General features: G+C 43.2%; 2 protein-coding genes and 1 long non-coding RNA gene across 6 annotated transcripts; 2 read left to right on the forward strand and 1 right to left on the reverse strand.

Moving 5' to 3' along the window:
- Positions 1-399: 399 nt before the first annotated feature.
- On the reverse strand, positions 400-3,653 carry LOC126606279 (glutamine synthetase nodule isozyme-like). Its single transcript, XM_050273649.1, has 13 exons — positions 3,475-3,653; positions 3,346-3,385; positions 2,987-3,090; positions 2,820-2,868; positions 2,630-2,736; positions 2,068-2,155; positions 1,786-1,914; positions 1,583-1,657; positions 1,408-1,461; positions 1,265-1,302; positions 980-1,139; positions 791-851; positions 400-695 (listed from the first exon to the last, which is right to left on the reverse strand). The coding sequence occupies exons 1-13, from the start codon at positions 3,546-3,548 to the stop codon at positions 607-609; spliced, it is 1,068 nt and encodes a 355-aa protein (XP_050129606.1). The 5' UTR covers positions 3,549-3,653; the 3' UTR covers positions 400-606.
- Positions 3,654-4,025: 372 nt separating this feature from the next.
- LOC126607735 (4-hydroxybenzoate polyprenyltransferase, mitochondrial-like) lies at positions 4,026-22,029 on the forward strand. Its single transcript, XM_050275462.1, has 5 exons — positions 4,026-4,143; positions 4,381-4,469; positions 4,594-4,726; positions 6,786-6,882; positions 21,923-22,029. Exons 1-5 carry the CDS (start codon positions 4,026-4,028, stop codon positions 21,996-21,998), a joined length of 513 nt encoding a protein of 170 aa, XP_050131419.1. The 3' UTR covers positions 21,999-22,029.
- On the forward strand, positions 10,325-12,019 carry LOC126606282 (uncharacterized). Of its 4 annotated transcripts, none has more exons than XR_007617180.1 (4): positions 10,325-11,101; positions 11,190-11,282; positions 11,366-11,463; positions 11,639-12,019. It is a non-coding gene; the product is annotated as an uncharacterized LOC126606282 (long non-coding RNA). The 4 variants fall into 4 exon arrangements; XR_007617177.1 differs by having other exon boundaries at positions 10,326-11,101; positions 11,185-11,282; XR_007617178.1 differs by having other exon boundaries at positions 10,333-11,282.
- Positions 22,030-22,178: the final 149 nt, after the last annotated feature.

Raw genomic sequence — 22,178 nt, forward strand, 5'->3', positions numbered from 1 at the left:
AGAAAAAAAAATATTATTTTACTTGTTAGTCCGACACTGGAACAAACGTTTCACTAAATTAATCCAGCTTAGTCTAGTCTAAGCCAGTCTAACTTAGTCCCTGAGCTTAGTCCAATCCGAAATAATCCAGTGCAACAAACGCCCCCTATTAGTCCTTGGCCTTGCTATCTATTTTATGTATTTGTTTGTAATTGTCGAAATGAATTAATTATGTTCTACTTACATAAATGGCGTCGTGTCGATATGTTAATCTATTTTCAGAGCTTTTCATTAGCTACATATGTAGTTATCTTCGTATGACATCATTTTGAACTTTTGTTGAATAAATTAATCACCCATCACCCGCTTCTCATTCATCTTATGCTTGAGTTGAAAGCTGAAACCAAAAAAATGGAGACGAAGAAAAAAAGTCTTAACTAAATTTCCCTTTTTATTACAGGTTGTTAGGCAACATTAAACTCGTAACGTTTACCCAATCGTTAGAACAACAACCAATCAACCGAAAGCAGCAAATGTGCATGCCAACACGCATGCAACTAGAGAGACAAATTCATAGAGAGTTATTTGCAATTGACGGAGCTAATTTCCTCCGAATAGGATTCAATCTCACTTGGAAAGAATGGTGGTTTCAGCGATCATGGAAGTCACAACATACGGATCCATGTTCGACGCCGGCCTTCTGTCCTCGAAATAGCCTGACATTTGTAAAGAAATACGACATGTCCAGGTATCAGCTACACAGACACAAAAGAATTCATATTCTACAATGCATATACGAAAACATTCATACCTTTGCCAGCCTTCTCAGTATCGCGACCAATACGGACAGAGGCCCCTCGGTTTGCCACGCCCTGTGATTGAGAATGCATAGTTCAATCAATACTAAACTTGTTTTCACAGGTTAACTAAACATGATTTCAACAAAAAGCAAGAAATCTGGATTTTGATTAGCGGTTAAACCACGGTGGTGTAAGCTTACCCAAGAGAAAGTGTGGATGTCAGCGGTCTCATGGAGACCTGTCAATCTCCTCTCGTTGCCCTTTCCGTAGGCAGCAATATGCTCCTTGTGGCGCAGACTCAGTTTCTCGATTGCCTTCTTGATCACGTCAATTCCGCCATCGTTTCTCATTGACTTGGTACTGCATGGCATAGCAAGAGTTCATCACACTCTTCACTTTTTTTTTAACTAGAGGGTTGATTGCATCTAACACGATGGCAAAATTACATTAATTCCAACTTCAGTTCGAGATTAATTTATCAGTACCTGTAGTTGGCGTGAGCACCAGCACCATTCCAATCACCCTGGTATAAATTAATCAAAAAGAAAAAATAAATAAATAAATTTAAGCAACACAATACAACAGTAGAATAACAATACGAAAATAAAGTGCTTGCGGTTAAACAGACCTGGATTGGTTTCGGGTCCAAAGAAAGAACAACTCCTGCAATTTCTGTAATTCTCTGTTCGTCAAGCAGATAATCATATTAACACGAGGCCTTCGAAAAATTAATGTATTATAGAGAAGAGAGTAAAAATACGCAAATTATACGTTTTCTAGTTATATCTTACGTATGAGCTTACCTCAAGGATGTATCTAGCAGTCCATAACTGATCACCAGCAGCAATACCAACAGTAGGACCAACTTGAAATTCCCACTGTTCCGCATCAGCCAACAGACCAAATTACAAAACGGTTTAATAACGTAAAAATTCACGATAATCAAATCATAGGTCAACTTTCGATCACTCAATTTTATTTCTTAGCAGCTTGCATACATATATACCTGGCCGGGCATAACTTCAGCGTTGATACCGCTAATGTTGATTCCGGCATAGAGGCAAGCCTTGTAATGTGAATCCACAATATCACGACCGAAGGCCTTGTCTGCTCCCGCACCGCAGTAGTAGGGTCCCTGCATATATTTAGATACAAGAAACATAACCTAACAGTTAATAATATGCAATCGGCACTCTAACATTTTGTGTTGTCTTCTCTGATTAAGTAATTAGCTAGGCATGTTTAGAAAACATTGATCGCGTTAATCATTTGCAAATGATTTGAGTACCTGTGGACCTGGGAACCCACCAATTGGCCATCCAAGAGGCCACTTAGTATCCTTTTGTAGAAGAGTGTACTCTTGCTCAATGCCGTACCTAACCAATAAGAAATGTTCTCGGTAAGAAGCACCAACGCTTGGATGTGCATTGAAGAATTTAACAAAAAAACTTAACAGGTGAAATTTGCCACGTAACAAGCAATGTATATTGTACATTGAAATATAGTAGGGTTCATAACAAAATAATAATAGACAGGCACCAATTTTCTCACCAAATCTATTTATCAAATATGTGTTTGTACATGTTAATGATGCTGAAAATGAGTCCAAGCTTGAATAAGTAACCAAATGACACATTATTTGGTGAATAAAACTTGATCCATTGTTCTCTAATGCAATTATTATATACATACCCTAAAACATAAATTAATTCGTACATGGCCATAAAAACAAAGATATATATTAATATAATTTTTCAGAATAAGACAATTATTTAGTACTAATCTAATCAAGAATATGGAAATAAGCAGAATTACTAGTTTATTTTTGAGATTATTGATGGCGTACGTACCAGGGTTCCTCGGCAACGACGTCCGGGTGACTGAATATCTTGGCAGCGTCGAATCTTTTGTTGGTGGGGATTGGCTCTCCCGCCGGTGTGTACGCATCGCAGATCACCTATCACAAGCGAAAGACAAAATTACCCCTTGACTATGTAACGTACACAATCCCGATAGATGTGGATGTCGATTGATGTTTACCAGGATGTTTTTTCCTCTTCTGAATGGATCCTTAAAAATAGCCTGGGGGCTGAACAAGCAAAAGTCCAAGTCAGTTTTTTATTTTTTTATTTTTTTTTTTAAATGGAAGGATTAGATTAAAGATTGCAGAAATCATTTTGATCGTGGCCGTTGATATTGTTACATACTGCAGGATGACTTCACTGTTATCTCCTGGGGCTTGGTCGGTGCTTGAACCGTCGTAGTTCCATTTGGGCAGTTTTGTTGGGTCTGTCACTGGTCCAGGTAGTGTCTGTTTTTATCCATAATTTCATATACATATGTGAACAATTCAAACACGAAAATCGTAATAAAATTTGCTAAAATATTCATAAATCAAATATTAATTGACGAAATAGTCAAAAACAACATATTTGACAGAAATATTGGACGTGAAAAGTGATCATTTGGCTAATTTTCCAAAACCGAAGAATGACAGGCTTATAGCTTGAGTAGTTAAGAACATTCAATCCTAGGGATGAGGTCTTAAGTTCGATGGAAGGCTTACCCTTGCTTTGCTTCTCAAGTCCAAACCAGATCCTCCAATCCTATAAGATAACAGAAGAACAAAGACAAGAGAACTTTAATGATCAATAATATTAAGTAAATTAATGAGAGGAGGTGGGCATGCATATACCAAATGTATTCAGCGATGATCTTCTCAGTGGATTCGGAGAGATTGAGGTTGACGAGATCAGAGAGGAGAGACATGGTGACGTACGACGAGGAGGATGATTCTCTGAACAATGGCAAAAGAGAGGGAGAGAGAACAATGAGAGAGAGAACCAGAGAAAAATGGGGGTTTAGTTTAAAGTAGAAGATGTGACAAAGTCTACCACCTAATATATTAATTTATTTTCCAATAGAAAAGGGAGCAAAAATACGTGGAATTTCACTGGGGAGAAACGTACGGGGGTATACCGTATACCATGTTTTGGCTGGCCTCTCGCGCTTCACGTAGGCTTCTGAAACCGTCAGTTTCCCTATTTGCAGTCTCTTCTTGTCACCTAACCACCGCCACCGCCAATCCTTACCCTAACTTTTATCAGAACGTAGGCCTGTTGGGCCCATTCAATCAGAGGCACCGTTGCACTCCCAGCTGTGTCGAATTTGATCTCAGACTCCTAGCGCACCTCTCGAGCTCGTCTTCGTCTACTGGCGCGAAGAACGACGGAAATTAGGGCTGCGATGGCGCGAAGGTCGATGCTTCTTGGATCGACTTGTATTTTCCGAGGCAAGCTGGGCCTTATGCTAAGCTCGCTCGCCTCGACCGACCTGGTTGCTCGCTTGGCCTTGCATGCATGTGGTAAGTGATTTTTACTTGCAATTTTTTAATTCGGTTTCCGCGGTGCATTGCATTGTTTGGTAAAAATCACCGATAGCAATTTGGGTTAAGCCGAATTTACTTGTTTTGTTTTTTGGTACTAGTGATCTTCTATTTAAACTAATCTAATCAAACTCAGATGCATAAAGTCAAGCACATTTACTTTGTTGAAAGTAACAGTGGTAACGGTAACTTTATTTGTTTAAGTTGAAGTTGTTTAAAGAAGCGTTGATCCAACTGTGGTGCTCCCATTGTACCTTTCCGGAGTATGCTGGACGGTTGTGTATGATACGATATATGCACATCAGGTACAACAAACTAGTTTGGTCAGATTTTCTGGTTCCCAGATTTGATTGTGATGAAAATATGGAATATGTAGGAATAAGATAACTTTTTAAATGTAACCAAAGATGCTTTGGAACATGCTTGCAGGACAAGGAAGATGATTTGAAAGTAGGTGTTAAGTCTACGGCATTGGGATTTGCCGATTCAACTGAGGAGTGGATTACTGGGTTTGGAATTATGTGCAGTAGTCTTGCACTCAGTGGATATACCGCTGAAATTGGTTCTTCTTTCTTCCTTTATTTTCATCTAAGAAAATTATAGTAATGGTCTCACAATTTTATTCCAATTAGAGCAATAGTTCCTCAATTAAAAATTCATGACCATTGGTCCCTTCAACTAATCAAAATGTGCAATTATGGTCCTTTTTAACAACTCAGTCAGAATTCCGTCTAAACCATTGCTACAATTTTTCTCATTTCATTTTGGGGTATTTTGATATGAATCCAAAGTAACTAAAAATTGGACCTATTTCAAAAGTAGACCTATAAACTTGGATCTATTTCAAATTTTCCCTTTCATTTTTTATATTTGCCTCTTGATTCAGCCTTATGTGTGTGGCACGTGATTCATTTTAACGGAAGCTTTAATGGAGTTGACGAAAATAATCATAGATGCACATTTTGATGAGTTTAAGCAATGTATTAAAAGGTGGAGGCTTAGGCGAGGCGTTCCATGGATAGTGGCGTTACCTAAAAACTTAATATATATTGCATATATAATTATATATATATATAGTATAATACTTTGTAAAACAAATATAATTATAACTAAGCCAAATATAATATCTTCTTCTTCATTACTAAGTGTAGTTGTACTTGGAAATTATGTCATAGTCTTAAAATGTTGTAATTATTTATTTTATTGTAAGCAATCATAGTGAACTTCAAGATAAATAAGGCCGAGTAGCCACAATTATAGGGAGTTTGAAAGGAAATAAAGGCATAATGTCGCAATTATAGGCAATTCAAAAAGAAATAAAGGCTAAGTGGAGCTATTATAGGGAATTTAAAATGAAATAAAGATTGAGTTGAGCAATTATTATAGGGAATTTAAAATAAATAATGGCTGAGTTGTCACATCCCGCCCCGGGACCCCACCACATTCCGGGCTCGACTCCACTGTAACACGATATTATCCACTTTGGACCCCAACCATGCCCTCACGGTTTTGTTTATGGGAACTCACACGAAAACTTCTCAATAAGTCACCTATCATGGGATTGCTCTCGCGCGAACTTGCTTAACTTCGGAGTTCCGATGGATCTCAAAGCCAGTGAGCTCCAAAAAAGCCTCGTGCTAGGTAGAGATGAGAATATACATATAAGGCTTACATGATCCACTACCCTGGGTGACATGGGGATGTAACAATCCACCCCCTTAAGGGCCCGACGTCCTCGTCAGCACACTTCCGACTAGGGATTGACTCTGATACCAAATTGTCACATCTCAGCCCGGGCCCCCACCACATCCCGGGCTCAACTCTACCGTAGCACGATATTGTCCTCTTTGGGCCCCAACCACGCTCTCACGGTTTTGTTTTTGGGAACTCACACAAGAATTTCCCAGTGGGTCATCCATCCTGGGATTGCTCTCACGCGAACTTGCTTAACTTCGGAGTTCCGATGGAACCCGAAGCCAATGAGCTCCCAAAAGGCCTCATGCTAGGTAGAGATGAGAATATACATTTAAGGCTTATAGATCCACTCCCCTGGACGATGTGGGATGCAACATGAGTGGAGTAGTTATAGGAAATTTCAAGATAAGTAAATCTTGGCTAATTAAAATGCTAGGTGGCAAAATCTGAATGAGCAATAATTAATAAAAAATAAAAAAAAAGAATTAGAGTTAGACTTTGCCACTAGGATTTGGAGAGAGAAACTTTATCTCTTTCTTCTTCCTTGAAACTAGAACGGCAGAAACAGAGGAACAGCAAAAATAGACCTAGATTTGAAAGTAAAAAAACACCCAACTGAACGTTGGGTGCGCCTTAGCCGCCTAGGCGCAGCCCAACATTGCCTTATGCCTACCCCACAAAACAGAGGCGAAAATCCAGCAATCTCGCCTCCAAGGGGGTCTAGGCGCGCCTCGATGCTAGTTTTTTAGAACACTGAATTTAAGAGACCAATGATCATGCATTTTTAATTGAAGAAGCATTGTTACAATTTCCTCTTTTCATCTCTGTCCGCTTGTTTTCTCCTTTATCATTGTTGGAACTTCAGTCTAAATTTTCTTTTCGTTTCTGCCACATCCTCACACCTAAATCGTCAAACTTTGGAGCAGGTGGGCCATATTATGCATTTTTGTCGGCTGCATCTGTACAATTAGCTTGGCAGATATGGATAGCTAACATTTCATCCCGGGCTGATTGCAATAGAAAGTGCGTATCATCGTGGTATGATTTTGCTTTCAAATATTCATAGAGGTTAAATATGTGCATTGCATCCACATTATTTGTGGCTTCTTGCGTATTTGTCCAATCAAAGATGAACAAAAAAGGGAAGTGGAAGTTTGGGATTTACCGGTTGTGTGTTCTTCGTTGTATGAAAAGAAAAATATTGTTTAGGTGTGTTGATGCACAAAATCAGCGAAGACTTTGGTACAACAGAAAGTGTCAGGTTTTGTGACCTTCGCTTGGTTGCTTCGATCACTAGTGAGGATAAGTACGTAAATGAATAGAGACAGAGAAGCAAACACAGGATGTACGTGGTTCACCCAGATTGGCTACGTCCACGGAGTAGATGAGTTCTTATTAGTAATGAAGGGCTTACACAAGTATAAAGGATCAAGCTCTCAATTTAGTGAGTTCTTGTGAATGATTTAACACAAAATGGCATTAGGCAATATTGTGGGGGAATGACCCCTATTTATAGAAAAACTTGTAGCTTTGTCACATTGACATGTGTCATGTTGTGATTGGTTCTTGATGTCGACACGTGCTGCGCTCTGATTGGCTTTTAATCTTGACACGTGTCGAGTAGTGATTGGCCTCCTGGTCGGAGGGGAACTCTTCTGGGTCCTTGACAGTATAGCGTTGGCCGGTGCTCGGTAGTTTCGGGATTGGTCAAGTATGGTACAAACAGTGCTCCCCTAAGTTCCCGAGTGAGGGAAACTCCTCGGTTGGGGACTTGCAAGATCCAATCCCTTGAGTAATCACGAAACTTCTAAGTACCGAAGTGTGGTCTGATCTTCATCTGCCCTTCTCTGGAAGTACCTTTCCTCCATCCGGGAATGGTGTACTTAGCTGATGTTGACGCACAAGGTAATGTATCAATTTCACTTGAAGCTTACTTGTAGTTTCGGGCTTGGTCAAGTGCGATACAAACCCTATAGTAGGAGTCCCCCAAGTCGCCGAGCTAGGAGATCTGCCGAAAGAGGTGACAGACAAGGTAAGCAGTCAAACTTCCAAGTAAGCAACCCAGGATCAGAGGTTTGACTTCGGTTTCCGGTTGATTGTTCTCCTTCTCCTTGTCTCTCATTCAACTGCCAGGATAAGGAGAAGCAAATGGATAAGAGATGATATGAGATACTTTTGCTTTTGAAGAAGTAACTTTCCACAGGCTTATTCTTGAACTGTGCTGGAGGGTTTTCTGGTGCCCTTCAGAGTATAAGGCCGACTCAAAAATTTGAGGGTCAAAACAAGTCCATCAAATCTAGAGTATGTTCGACCTTGATGATATGGGATACTTTTGCTGTTGACGGAATAATGAATGTGGTATGGAAAGGTGTCGTGCTGTAGTGATCTGTTTCAGCCTACCGTTGAACCTTCTGCTTCAATCTTTTGCATGGCAGAAGTGGTGTGCAACCTTTGCATTTAAATGGTCCTTCAGAACATTCCTTCATAGTGACTCATTCACGCTTGGCAGCTTCAGTGTAAAGAGCCAATATCTGATCAACTGTCATGAGGTATTTGCCGGTGGAATTCGTGACCTTGATAGCAGTTGAGGATGAGTACTCGAGAGCAATGCTAAGTAAGCGACCAGGCAAAGGCTCCAGGCAGTCAGTTCCAAATTGGAGGTTTGATTTCAGGTTCCGACTGACTGCTCTCTTCCTCCTTGTCCTGCAGGTGTGGACAAGGACAAAGACAAAGACAGGGAGAAAGCATGATATGGGATACTCTTGCTTTCGACCCTGATGATATGAGATACTCTTGTTCTTGGTGTGGCTTATTTGCTGAGGTATTATCGGGGGGAAATAAAGCTGAGTATTTCGAGAGGTTATGTTGAGGGTGCCTTTTCGAATGCGAGAAAGGGTTGAGCATTTTTGCAGGTTTGCCTGTCCGTTGAGGAGGGAGGTCAATGTATATAGGGATTTCCCAATAACAAGTAGTAATGCTATTCCTTTACCCTTCTTGGTCACAGCAATGTAGTGGGAGCTGCCAGCTTCACGTGTTTTAATTTTGTCAGAGCACTTTGAAAAAGTGGTATGTGGTATCTGGAAAGCTGATATTACGTGTGAAGATTACAGACAAGCTTTATCTAAGGAAATCTGGCTCTCGAAGTTCTGAGAGTTGTGCCTCTTCGGTTTTCGAACAAGCAATCCCGTCGAGGATCTGACTCTCGAGATTCGGAAAGCGGTGCTACTCCGGTTTTTGAGAAAGTAATTATGTTGGGAGTCTTTTCTCGAATGTGAGTAAAGGTTGGACGTTCTTGCCAACCTGTCTTGCCGCAAAACACGGAGGTCGACACACATAGGGACTTTCCAGTTGTCAAGCAGTGGTGCTGTTCCTTTACCCTTATGGGTAATAGTAGGGTAGCTGGAACTTCGAAATTCTCGTGCCTAAACTTTGTCAGAGATCTTTGACAAAGTTATATGTGGTACCCGAGGAGTTGATGGTGCATATGGAGAGCGGTGATTGAACAGTAAGATTCACGTGCTTTCTACTTCACCAGAAATCTTCGACAGATTGCCCGTAATTTCCGCAAAGCTGAGTGTGCATGTGACAGGTGCTGACGAGGCTGAAAAAGCAGGTGCTTCTTCGATTTCTGAGATCGGCCCTCGTGGTCTCTGAGCAGCCCAGCTTTTGAGAAAGCAAACGCCTCTTCGATTTCTGAAGCTCTGTCGAGTGCAGATTTTTATAGAGGCTGGCATTAAGTTCCACAGCACACTTGAATCTCTACCAGTAGAAGCTCATTTCTTGCACTTCTAAGATCTTGATTTGTCTGACCTCTTCCTTCTTCAACACATTTGAAAATGTCTGGACCCTCCGACCGTCGTTTTGACTTGAACCTTGGAGAAGAGACAGCCACGCCTTCTCCAGACAACATATGGCGCCCATCCTTCATATCCCCTACTGGTCCTCTTACCGTTGGGGATTCTGTGATGAAGAATGATATGACCGCTGCAGTGGTGGCCAGGAACCTTCTCACTCCCAAAGATAACAGACTACTTTCCAAACGGTCTGATGAGTTGGCTGTTAAGGACTCTCTGGCTCTTAGTGTTCAGTGTGCAGGTTCTGTGTCTAATATGGCCCAACGCCTATTTGCTAGAACCCGCCAAGTTGAATCATTGGCTGCTGAAGTGATGAGTCTCAAACAGGAGATTAGAGGGCTCAAGCATGAGAATAAGCAGTTGCACCGGCTCGCCCATGACTATGCTACAAACATGAAGAGGAAGCTTGACCAGATGAAGGAATCTGATGGTAAGGTTTTACTTGATCATCAGCGGTTTGTGGGTTTGTTCCAAAGGCATTTATTGCCTTCGTCCTCTGGGGCTGTACCTGGTAATGAAGCTTCAAATGATGAACCTCCAATGCCTCCTCCTTCTGGGGTTTTGTCAAGTACTGAGGCTCCGGATAACCACCCTCCGGTGCTTTCTCTTTCTGGGGCTCTACCGACTGCTGAGACTTCCCCTAAGCAACCTTTGTGAAGGCTCCCTTTTGTTTGTTTATTTTGACTCATGTATATGTACATATTTGTGGCTTATCGAAAATATTAATAAATAAGCTTTGCTTCATTTCAACATATTGTGTTAAATACACCAAAGCCTTCTTCATAAAGTTCTTTGAATTTTTGCTTTTGTTGAAACCTGTATTGTTGAAGCTTTGTGAGTGAAGCATGTAGTTTGAGGTAGTGTTCCCTTAATTTCCCGAGTGAGGAAAACTTCTCGGTTGGAGACTTGAAAAATCCAAGTCACTGAGTAGTCACGAACTTTTGAGTACCAAGGCGTAGTAGCATATGGTGGGAGTCCCCCAAGTCTCTAGTCGAGGGAGTTGACGAATGAGGTGTCTTGCTAATAGCCCCGGACTTTTTCTTCATAGATTTTGTTGATGAAGGTTGCTAGGCCCGAATAAGTGGAATTGCAGAAGGTGTAACCGTTGGTGCATTAACATCATAATGGAAGCATCACAATGATGGAAGCATCACAATGATGAAAGCATCATAATGATGAAAACACCATAATGATGAAACATCATAATGATGTTTCTTTGGTGGAATTGTTTTTCATTTCCCCTAACAACCGGAATTGTTTTTCAACATAACACCATCATCTGTAGGTCGAATCACAAAGTTGTCTTCATGAAAGTTGTTCGTTAATTCCTTAACTACAACATATCCAAATTGGAGAGCCGTCGGAGCAGTACAACTCCAGAAATCCAGGTATGATGAGTGACTGTTTATCATTTGTCTGTCAACCCGTCAGATTTGTTGTGAGCTTTGAAACTCTATTTTCTCTTGCTCAGATCAGCATGCTTTCTTCATTGAAGTTGTTCCTCAGCTTGTGAACTACAACATATCCAAATTTGAGATCCCTCGGAGCTGTATAACTCAAGAAACTCAGGTATGATGAATGACTGGTTATTATTTTTCTGTCAACCCGTCAGATTTGTTGTGAGCTTCGAAACTCCATTTTTTCTTGTTCAGATCGGTATTCTTTCTTCATTGAAGTTGTTCCTCAGCTTGTGAACTACAACATATCCAAATTTGAGATCCCTCGGAGCTGTATAACTCAAGAAACTCAGGTATGATGAATGACTGGTTATTATTTTTCTGTCAACCCGTCAGATTTGTTGTGAGCTTCGAAACTCCATTTTCTATTGTTCAGATCAGCATGCTTTCTTCATTGAAGTTGTTCCTCATCGTCTCTTTCATAACATATCAAAAATTCAGAATGAACTAATGGTTAAATATTTCCAGATCTTCGAAACATCACAGCAGCTTCGAAATCTGCAAGAATCCGACTGTCATGCTTGGAGCTTCAACACTTTAATTTCCGTGGCTCAAACAGAAATGGTTCCTTCTTGAAAGTTGTTCATCTGCTCAAGAACTAGAGGGTGTCCAAAATTCAGCTCCATTGGAGAGAAGCAGCAGCTGCAAAAATTTGATAGAGAAAAGGAGGCGAAGCTTTGTTGGATTTCTAGGCTGGGGAAGATTCCAGTTTTTGTAGCAACTTCAGTACTGGTGAATTGCTTGTATTTTTGTCCATAACGAAATTTTGGACTTTGAATTATTATTTGATCTATCATAATATGTTTGGGAACATATATAAGTGAATAAATAAGAAGGAAGATTTTGGGCTCTTGTGGGTGTAAAACAAAAAATGTTTAGGTTTTGTGAACAAAATTTGTTTATTTGGAGCAAGGTTTTGTGTTGAAGCTTTGTAGGTGAAGCTTTGGTGTTGAAGCTTTCTAGGTGAAGCTTTGATGGTGAAGCTTTGTAGATGAAGCTTTGTAGATGAAGCTTTCTAGGTGAAGCTTTTTTAGGTGAAGCTTTGTAGGTGAAGCTTTTCGGGTGAAGCTTTTTGGATGAAGCTTTTGGGGGAAGCTTTGTGGGTGAAGCTTTGGAGGTGAAGCTTTTCGGGTGAAGCTTTTTGGATGAAGCTTTTTTTTTTTTTTTTTTTTTTTTTTTTTTTTTTTTGGCGCTTGACACGGTCTTCATTTGCTTGTTTTGTAGTGACTGTGGAAGACGGATTGCTTTCTGATTGAGAAGGGTTCCGGCATCGCTTTGCACCATCTTCATGTGGGTAATATAGGAACTTCCTTATGTTTTGATCATGCATGTAGTGATAGAATTTGTTTCTTCTTATTGTAGATGTCAGAGCCTGGAAGTTCTAGTGATGAGGGCTCTTCTAGCTTTAGCTCTAAGTCTGAGTCTGCAATGTCGGAGTCTTCAGGGTCTTTGTTAGAGTCCGGTACTAGAGAAACATTGGATGATCTTCCCAACCGTCAAACTTTAGCTATTGCTAGTTCTTCCTCCATGGCGTTGGGTGAGGGGGTTGTTTTTGATGCCATACCCATAGTTCGCTCTGAGTTCACAGCAGACCATCTAAAGAATAACTTGTTAGATAATGAGAAGCAGGTTGAGGCACTAAGGCAGTCATGTAATATCCCTCGTAGTGTAGGGATACGTTTGGTACATGATGAAGAATGGCCTTCTGAGCCTCCCCAGGGTCATGTTATGTTCTACACCCAGATATTACTGACTTTAGGGGTGAGACTACCTTTACATCCGTGGTTGCAAAAGATGTTATCTTTGATCGGATATGCACCTGGGCAACTCAATCCTGGTTTCTGGGATACTTTGATTGGATTTTATATCATTTGGATGGAGTGTGGGTTGTGTGAGCCTTCCTTCCATCAGTGGCGTTACTGTTACAAGATGCGCCCAGCAAAATCATGCACTGGTTATGCCGAGTGTGCATGTCGGAGTGAGAGAGAGCGTATTGTGTATGGTAAGAAAAAGGCATACTACACATGGAAAAACCGTTGGTGCTTTCTGTATAATGATTGGGAGTATGATAAGGGTGTCACGCCTGAGCGACGTGTGCTTACTCACTTCCAGACTGTAGGTTGTAACGTATCAACCGTTCGTACTATTTGCTATTTGTTGTGGTCTTTTCTTGCTTCTAACACTTTGCTTCATGTAGTGACGCGGGGCACCATCCAACTGTTTGGGCAGGAGCTATCTGACATAGAGAAGGTGTTGAGGGTGCCCAAAGAGGATAGACACTTAAGCAAGCTACGACCCTTATTTCGTCGGTACGGTTTCCAACCCTTAGTTTCCGAGAGCCAGGGACGATCGAGTAAGTTGTATCCTTCATGTAAACTTAGCTCAATTCCTTACTTTATTTGGAAAGTTGTATTTCTTATTTTGATTTTCCTTATGCAGTGGAGAAGGTAAGCAAGAAAACAGGGACTAGCACCCATAAAAGGAAAGCACCAGTGTTAGTTCCTTCGGAAGACATCCTACCGCATAAGAAAATTCATAAGTTCCGAGGGGAACCATCCGTTAGACCTAAGTCCCAAGATGTGGTCCTTAAGGGGCCTACCTTTAGGAAGACTGGAGTCAAGGCCGTTGATAATGCTGCTGCCGTAGTTGCAGGAGAAGGGAGCCGACTGTTGCCTCATCCTCTTACTATGGAGCACACTGTCCAGGAAAGTGATCCTGGTTCCCGCCATGAGGGGAAAGGCAAGGAAAGAGCTGGCAGTGTCCCGTGGAAGGACTTGAGGGTTGCCACGCGGCCAAAGGATTTTGGGGATATCAACAATTGCTTGGCAGGGCGTCGATTCGCCTTCGATGAGCTCGGAGAGCCCTTAGCTAAGGATGAATCGGATTGCGACCGGATGTTGAAGCTGTCTTCATATGTGAGTGTTACTTTGTCATTTCCTTACTTTTTCCTCTTTATTATCATTATTTAGGTAGTGATGATCGTCTTGCCATGCAGGTCATGGCCGAGTATCACGACAGACTGCAAGAGGTTGAGCGGTACAAGGCAAAACTGAAGGAGAATAAGCAGCTTGTGGACGAGGCCCGGAGGAATAAGGGACTTTTGACTCAGGCCCTCCAACTGAAGGACGAAACCATGGAGAGCTTGAAAAGGCGAAATGGTGAGAACCTAAGGCTTAAGAAATTGTTTGAGGCAACTAAAAAACAGTTGGAGGTGGCTACCTTGGAAGTATCCAAGGTTAGGGGAGAATTGGATGGTGCCTTAGTTGAGATTTCTGAACTGGAGAAGAGCATTCCAACTTAAAGGGAGGCTGCTGTGCAAGAATACTTAAGTTCTTCGACCTTTCATCTTGCTATTAAACCCTACTGTGCTCAAGAAGCTCGCTTTGAAAAAAGGAAATGGATGGCCGTCCTTGATCGTTATGATGATGGGAGCATTCTTCGAAAATACCACGAAGATATAGATGAGCATCATCGAAAGGGCGAGACATTTGTCCTTGCTGTTGATCCTAGCAGCGAAGATGAGTCTGATAATGAAGGTAGTGCTGATGCACAGACTCAGCATGGTGAAGAGGATCTTGGGGATGCAGAGGATGATGGTAGGACGCGGAGTGATACTGCCAGGGGTTCGGCTTCAGATGAGAATGAATAGCAGTGTCTTTACTATCTGCATGTATTCTGGATGTAGTAGTCTGATGTGTGTATAACATGTGCCCATGTTATAAGCTTGAGAGTTTTGGATTTTTGGTGTTTATGAGTGTTTGCACTATTATTAATGCATGTTTGGCTATGTATGAATAGATCTATTGTTTGGATATAAGCCATTGTTTGGTTGTTCCTTTCTTTGTATAGTCTTGTCGACACATACTTAGATTTTGCTTCGTGTTGGATATATCTGCTTTGAGGTTTCAACACTTGAGTGTTCCCTTGCTAGGAATGTAAAAGAGTGAGGGCTGAGTTGGCTAAATTACCTCTTTATTGAATTCATTGCCAAATGGCCTTCATTACATAGGATGCCGAACGGCTATAGCTCAACACTTGTACATCGTGAGTCTATTTGTAGTAGTACTTCAAGTGATCAGCGTTCCATGGATGGCCAAGGGTCTTGCCATCGGAGCTTCTAAGTGTGTAAGAGCCAGGGCGACTGATGCCAATGACTTCATACGGTCCATCCCAGTTTGGACTAAGTGTGCCTTCACTCGGGACTCTGTCGCAGAGTAATCTTTTCTTTAAGACCCAGTCTCCTATTTTGAAAGAACGAAGCTTGACCCTAGAGTCATAATAGTTGGAGATGCGCTGCTTGTAGGCGACATTCCTCAAGTGAGCTTGGTTTCTGTGTTCCTCGACTAAATCCAAGTTGAGGGTGAGTTGTTTGTCATTTTCACTTTGAATGTAGTTCTGGACTCGGAATGTTGCTTGCTCGAGCTCAACAGGGACAACCGCCTTTGTGCCAAAGGCAAGTGAGAATGGAGTTTCTCCTGTTGAAGTCCGATATGAAGTGCGATATGACCAAAGAACTTGGGGTACAAATTCTGGCCAACAGCCTTTAGCTTTGTCCAAGCTGGTTTTCAAAGTGCGCTTGATTATTTTGTTGATGGCCTCAACTTGTCCATTAGACTGGGGATGAGCTGGAGAGGCAAAGCATAAGCTGATGTTGAACTTAGAGCAGAACAACCTGAACTTCTTGTTGTCAAACTGTCGCCCATTGTCAGTGACTATCGCATTGGGAATGCCGAATCTACAAAGGATGTTCTTCCACACGAAGTCTTCTATCTTTGCCTCAGTAATGGTTGCCAAGGGTTCTACTTCGGCCCACTTTGTGAAGTAGTCCACTGCAACGACTGCGTAACAGACTTTGCCCTTCCCTGCCGGCATTGGGCCGATCAAATCAAGTCCCCACTGGGCGAAGGGCCAAGGGCTGATCATAGGAGTAAGAGGCTCTGGAGGGGAATGAGGAATAGTTGCATATCGTTGACATTTGTCACATGAGCGGGATACTTTGATGGCATCCTGGTGGAGTGTTGGCCAGTAATATCCTTGGCGAAAAGTCTTGTGTGCTAGGGACCGAGATCCAGCATGATCTCCACAGACTCCCTCATGTATTTCCCGAAGGACGATTTCCGCCTCGGCAGGCGTAAGACACCTTAAGTATGGCAGGCTAAAACCTCGCTTATAGAGTTGATCATTGATGATCAGGTAGCGGGTAGACTTGTATCGAATTTGCTTAGCCTGGACTTTATCATTTGGGAGGGTGCCATGAGCAAGGAAATTATAGATCGGGGTGATCCAACTATCCCCCTGTTGTAAGTTGCATACTTCTGCGGCCATGGTGCTTGGTGTTGCCAACAGTTCGACATGAATTTTTCTTCCAATCTTGTCTTCCACAGCTGAGGCGAGGCGAGCCAGGGCGTCTGCATGACTGTTTGCCGCTCGAGGAACTTGGGTGATCTGGTAGTGGAAGTGCTTGAGCAAAAGTTGTGTTTGCGCAAGATATGCTGCCATGGAGCTGTCCTTAGCATCAAAGTTGTTGGTAACCTGGTTGACCACTAATTGGGAGTCACTGAAAATATCAATTTGTTTAACCCCGAGGTGTTTGGCCAAACGTAATCCTGCTAGAAGGGCTTCATACTCGGCCTCATTGTTTGATGCCTTGAATTTGAAACGAAGAGCATACTCCATTGCTACTTTGTCGGGCGTAGTCAAGACTAGTCCCGCTCCACAGCCCTGTTGGTTGGATGAGCCATCAACATACAGACTCCATGCTGAGGTCGTTGATTCTACCTTCTGAGCTTCCGGGGGTAATGAAGCCACTGCTTCAGGTGTAGAAGCAATGTCAACCGGATATGTGAAGTCGGCAATGAAATCTGCTACTGCTTGACCTTTTTCGGCTAGTTTTGGTTGGTAGGAGATGTCAAACTCACCCAATGCTATCGCCCATTTGATCATTCGCCCAGACGTGTCAGGACTCTGGAGTATCTGTCGAAGAGGGTGATTGGTAAGCACGATGATGGCGTGTGCTTGGAAATAAGGGCGAAGTTTCCGAGCAGACATGACCAATGCTAGAGCTAATTTCTCAATGTTGGAGTATCGTGTCTCCGCATCTTGTAGGGCTTTGCTAGCGTAGTAGACAGGTCGCTCAATATTCCCATCCTTTCGAATGAGAACGGAACTTACGGCTGAAGCTGATACCGATAGGTAGATAATGAGAATGTCTCCTACCTCGGGCTTGGAGAGTAGAGGGGCTTTACTCATGTACTCCTTGAGGTTTTTGAATGCCTCGGCACATTCATCAGTCCATGTAATGTACTTCCTACTTCCCTTAAGTGCTTTAAAAAAGGGAGCACATTTGTCTGTGGCCTTAGAAATGAACCTGGTTAAGGCTGCCACCTTGCCAGTAAGGCTCTGGATGTCCTTTGAAGTTACCGGTTCCTTCATGTCGAGGATTGCTTTGATCTTCTCGGGATTAGCTTCAATGCCTCGTTGGCTAATCATGAAACCTAAGAATTTGCCAGAGCCTACGCCGAAGGCACATTTGTTGGGGTTTAACCTCATTCGATACCTCTTCAAAATAGTGAAAGTTTCAGATAGGTTGGTGATGTGTTGGTCAGCATGTTTGCTCTTGACTAACATATCATCAACGTAAACTTCCATGCTCTTCCCAATCTGCTCGGCGAACATTGAGTTGACTAGTCTCTGATAAGTCGCTCCTGCATTCTTTAGGCCGAAAGGCATGACTTTATAGCAGTATAGTCCTCTGTCGGTAGTGAAGGCTGTGTGTTCTTGATCCGAAGGGTTCATGAGGATTTGGTTGTATCCTGAGTAAGCATCCATGAAGCTCAGGAGTTCACACCCGGCCGTAGAGTCTATAAGTCTGTCAATAAGAGGAAGAGGGAAGCTATCTTTCGGACACCCTTTGTTTAGGTCGGTGTAGTCAACACACATTCTCCACAAGACCTTTTGAAGCAAAAGACTTTCTTTGGTCGGATTTTTCTTAACAAGGACCACATTTGCTACCCATGTCGGGTAATTGACTTCGCGGACAAAGCCTATGCCTTTGAGTTTTTCAACTTCTGCTTTCATTGCCTCGTATCGTTCAGCGTCATAAGATCTTCGCTTCTGTCTCACCGGCTTGATCTTGGGGTCAATACTCAAACGATGACAGATGACATCGGGAGAGATGCCTGGCATGTCCTCGTATGACCAGGCGAAGACTTCAGTGTTCTCTTTCAAAAAAGATATCAATGCTAACCGAAGGGGTGGTGACAATGTGGTGCCAATCTTCACCATGCGATCTGGATAATCTCTTGAGATAGGTACCTTCTCCAACTCTTCAGCAGGTTGGGCTTGCTGGGTGAAAGAGTCATCTCGAGGATCATCGGGTTGATTGTTGCTATCAGGAATATCCAAGTTCGCTTCATCTAAGCTGGTCTTTGTGACTTGGTCATGTACAGACAGGGTTTCCTTGGGTCCGGGCAAGTGTTGTTGCTTAACTGAAGTGTTGTAACATGATCGTGCACTAAGCTGATCTCCTCTGATGTAGCCGTTGCCATGGGGGGTTGGAAATTTCATCAACAACATATGCGTGGATACCATAGCCTTGAGGTCATTGATGCCTGTGCGCCCAAAGATGACATTGTATGCCGTTGGGCAGTCAACCACTAGGAAGTTAGTGGTAATGGTAGCCGTGTAAGGGCCTGTACCAATAGTAAAGGGTAAATGTATGCTCCCTAAGGGTTGCACGATATCACCGGAGAAGCTTATTAGAGGAGAAATCGAGCGATCGAGCAAGTGTTCAGCTACACTGAGCGCCCTGAAAGCTTCGGCAAACATGATATTGACCGAAGCCCCTGTGTCTACGAGGATTCGTCGAACATCAAAGTTGGCTATGTGAGCCTCCACGATCAATGGGTCGTTATGAGGGTAGATGATGCCTCTTTCTTCCTCAGGGTAGAAACATATCGGATCCCAGTTAGGTTTTTGATACTTCCCTCCCCTGATGTCTTCCACGTGAAACACTTGGTGACCAGGCCTCAGACTTCGTTCACTGTTTTTCATGGCCCTATTGGAAGATTCAGATATGGGTGTGCCGTCGCTTATGGAATATATGACATTCACCTGGCGTTGGTTACGGTTATCCCTTTGAGGGTGAAGAAGGAATTGATCAATTTTTCCTTCTCGTGCCAAAGCTTCAATACGATCACGGAGGATGATACATTTCTCGCTATCATGGCCGTTATGCTCATGGTAGCAACAAAACGTGCCCGCGTTATTCGGGGGCGTGTAATCTGGGTGCCTCGGCTTTGGTTTTGGTATCAGGTGAGCTATGCTGGGGTAAATGGCCGCGCATGTGGCATTCAAGGGCGTGTATGTCTCATACCTTGGGGTAGGGGGTATCTTGACGCGGGTTTGACCCACTGCATTGACTGCCTGGGGGCGAGCGTTATTGTGGCGATACCCTTGGTTATCGGGATAGTGTCCCTTACTCTTTTTACTGAAAGGAGAGTGGTGAGGATGGAAATCCTTCCTCTTGCCTTGAAATTGATATGTCTGTTGATTCGGTGAAGCATTATGCAAGGCATGGGGAGGTGCCACTGCTGTTTGGGAAGTCGAGGTCTTCTCATTTAGGTGAGTCTGGCTTCCACCTCCCACTTGTTGATAAAGGATGGTTGTAGGGGGTTTCTCCTGATATGTCTTTGCCTCGGCGGAGGCATGGTTATAAGCCTGCGCCATCACCTCAGAGTAAGTCTTCCAAGTATTGGCATTGATCATGTATTTAAAGAAACAATCACGTAGGCCTGCCGTGAAGGCTTTGAGGGCAGTCTTGTCATCTGCTTCGGCACACCGGGAGTATTCATGGCTGAAGCGGCCAACATACATACGTAATGACTCGTCTGGCTTCTGGCGGATAGTGTACAAGTCATCTGCAGAGTGCAAGCGATCGGTTTGGAAAATGTGTTGGGAAACAAATAGTTTCCTCAATTCCTCAAATGAGTCTACCGTCTCAGGTGTAAGACGACAATACCAATTTAGAGCTCCACCAGAGAGGGTGGAGGGGAAGAGAAGACATCGCTCTTCGTCGGTGTGCATCCGGTATGCCATGGTGGACTCAAAGAGGTTAAGGTGCTCAATCGGGTCCTCTTTTCCAGTATAAAGTTGCAAGCCAAGCTTTTGCTTTGTCTTTGCTTGAAGGGGGGTGTTGAGGATCCTCCTTGTAAGAGGGCCAGGCCTGGGTTGGTTCCAGTCAGGTATTTCAGCCTGACGTTCAGCCTTCAACTTGTTTACTTCCTCAAGAAGTTGTAGGACAAGGGGGTCCTGAGCGGAGTTATGTGTCACTGGAGCTTTCTTTCGTAAATCTCCATCTCCTATTGGAATTAGGAAGGTTTGATCAAGGGCATGTGATTTTTCCCTGGACTCGCTGTACTGGCTTCCAGGGTATGTTTGTCGGAACACCTCTGAGTCCCCTGTACCCTCATGTCTCTCTGGGACTTGTTGCCCCTTCCCCAAATTGGTGGCCGGCTTGGGCCGTGGCAGGGGACCGAGTCTCTCAGAAATCCTTGGGTCATTAATCTTTGAGCTTATATGGATGGAATTCTCTCGACGTTGCTTCAGGAAATCCCGACAATCGCGAAAGACGGCTTTCGATCCTTCTGCCCCTTCAGTAAAGAGGTGTCTCCCTCCACTTCTCATGGTTCGGGTTGAAGCAACTGGGTTAAGAGAAGCCTCATGTTGATTATCAAGTCGAGGGGTAATCTGTTCCCTATCAGGGATATCTATGTCGAATGCATGTGACCCTCCATGTTGGAGGGCACCCAGTTGATGGTTGACTTCCACGGGGGCAACAAGCTCGCATGTCTGAGCTTGCCTAGCTTCGTGGAGTGTCTCGAAGAGCTTCTCATATTGCTCCTGGAGGACCTCATTCTTCATTGCTATCTTGTTGTTCTGAGCTTCCAACTCATCGACTTTAGCTTGAAGAAGAACTCGTTTTCCTTCCTTCTTTCGTTGTTTCGCACTATGTGCAAGGGGGGTGTCATTCTGTGTGCTGTGGCTTCCTTCGCTTCCCATGTTGGAGAGGGATGCCTGGTCAAAAGAAAGTGTACGAATGATAGAAACCAGCTTGACACAGCTGAAGAGAGTAGGAATAAGTGTCGTTCCCACAGACGGCGCCAAATGTTGATGCACAAAATCAGCGAAGACTTTGGTACAACAGAAAGTGTCAGGTTTTGTGACCTTCGCTTGGTTGCTTCGATCACTAGTGAGGATAAGTACGTAAATGAATAGAGACAGAGAAGCAAACACAGGATGTACGTGGTTCACCCAGATTGGCTACGTCCACGGAGTAGATGAGTTCTTATTAGTAATGAAGGGCTTACACAAGTATAAAGGATCAAGCTCTCAATTTAGTGAGTTCTTGTGAATGATTTAACACAAAATGGCATTAGGCAATATTGTGGGGGAATGACCCCTATTTATAGAAAAACTTGTAGCTTTGTCACATTGACATGTGTCATGTTGTGATTGGTTCTTGATGTCGACACGTGCTGCGCTCTGATTGGCTTTTAATCTTGACACGTGTCGAGTAGTGATTGGCCTCCTGGTCGGAGGGGAACTCTTCTGGGTCCTTGACAGTATAGCGTTGGCCGGTGCTCGGTAGTTTCGGGATTGGTCAAGTATGGTACAAACAAGGTGTAAGAACTATTTACTTCGTTTTGCTTCCAAGATAACCGGTTGCTGAGCTTGCCCTTGTCTTGGTTCCAGATTTGTGTCGAACAAATGGTTTGGTGCCATTATTTTCAGCGGAATCCCATTTGGAAGACTTTCATCGCAGGGGTGAAGAATGGTTGGGTGCAACCTTTGGGGAACTACAGTTATGGCGTGTTTACCAAGTGGGGGAGGAGTAGGGGGAAACGGAATTGCACTCCTTTGGAAGGATTCCGACGTTTACTAACACATAGGGAATCAAAAAAAGCATGGGGTCCACCTAAAATCCGGAATCAAATTCCGGAATTATCCG

This window comes from Malus sylvestris, chromosome 16 (genome assembly GCF_916048215.2).
Source record: "Malus sylvestris chromosome 16, drMalSylv7.2, whole genome shotgun sequence".
Classification (NCBI taxonomy): domain Eukaryota; kingdom Viridiplantae; phylum Streptophyta; class Magnoliopsida; order Rosales; family Rosaceae; genus Malus; species Malus sylvestris.

Excerpts from the sequence above, each read along its gene's own strand:
- LOC126606279 (XM_050273649.1), bottom strand. The coding sequence starts at position 3,548 with ATGTCTCTCCTCTCTGATCTCGTCAACCTCAATCTCTCCGAATCCACT. Across the intron at positions 2,737-2,819 it reads GAAGAGGAAAAAACATCCTG|GTGATCTGCGATGCGTACAC; the intron begins GTAAACATCAAT and ends CGCTTGTGATAG. Across the intron at positions 1,140-1,264 it reads GGTGCTCACGCCAACTACAG|TACCAAGTCAATGAGAAACG; the intron begins GTACTGATAAAT and ends TATGCCATGCAG.
- LOC126607735 (XM_050275462.1), top strand. The coding sequence starts at position 4,026 with ATGGCGCGAAGGTCGATGCTTCTTGGATCGACTTGTATTTTCCGAGGC. Across the intron at positions 4,144-4,380 it reads CTTGGCCTTGCATGCATGTG|AAAGAAGCGTTGATCCAACT; the intron begins GTAAGTGATTTT and ends TTGAAGTTGTTT. Across the intron at positions 6,883-21,922 it reads CGGGCTGATTGCAATAGAAA|ATTTGTGTCGAACAAATGGT; the intron begins GTGCGTATCATC and ends TCTTGGTTCCAG.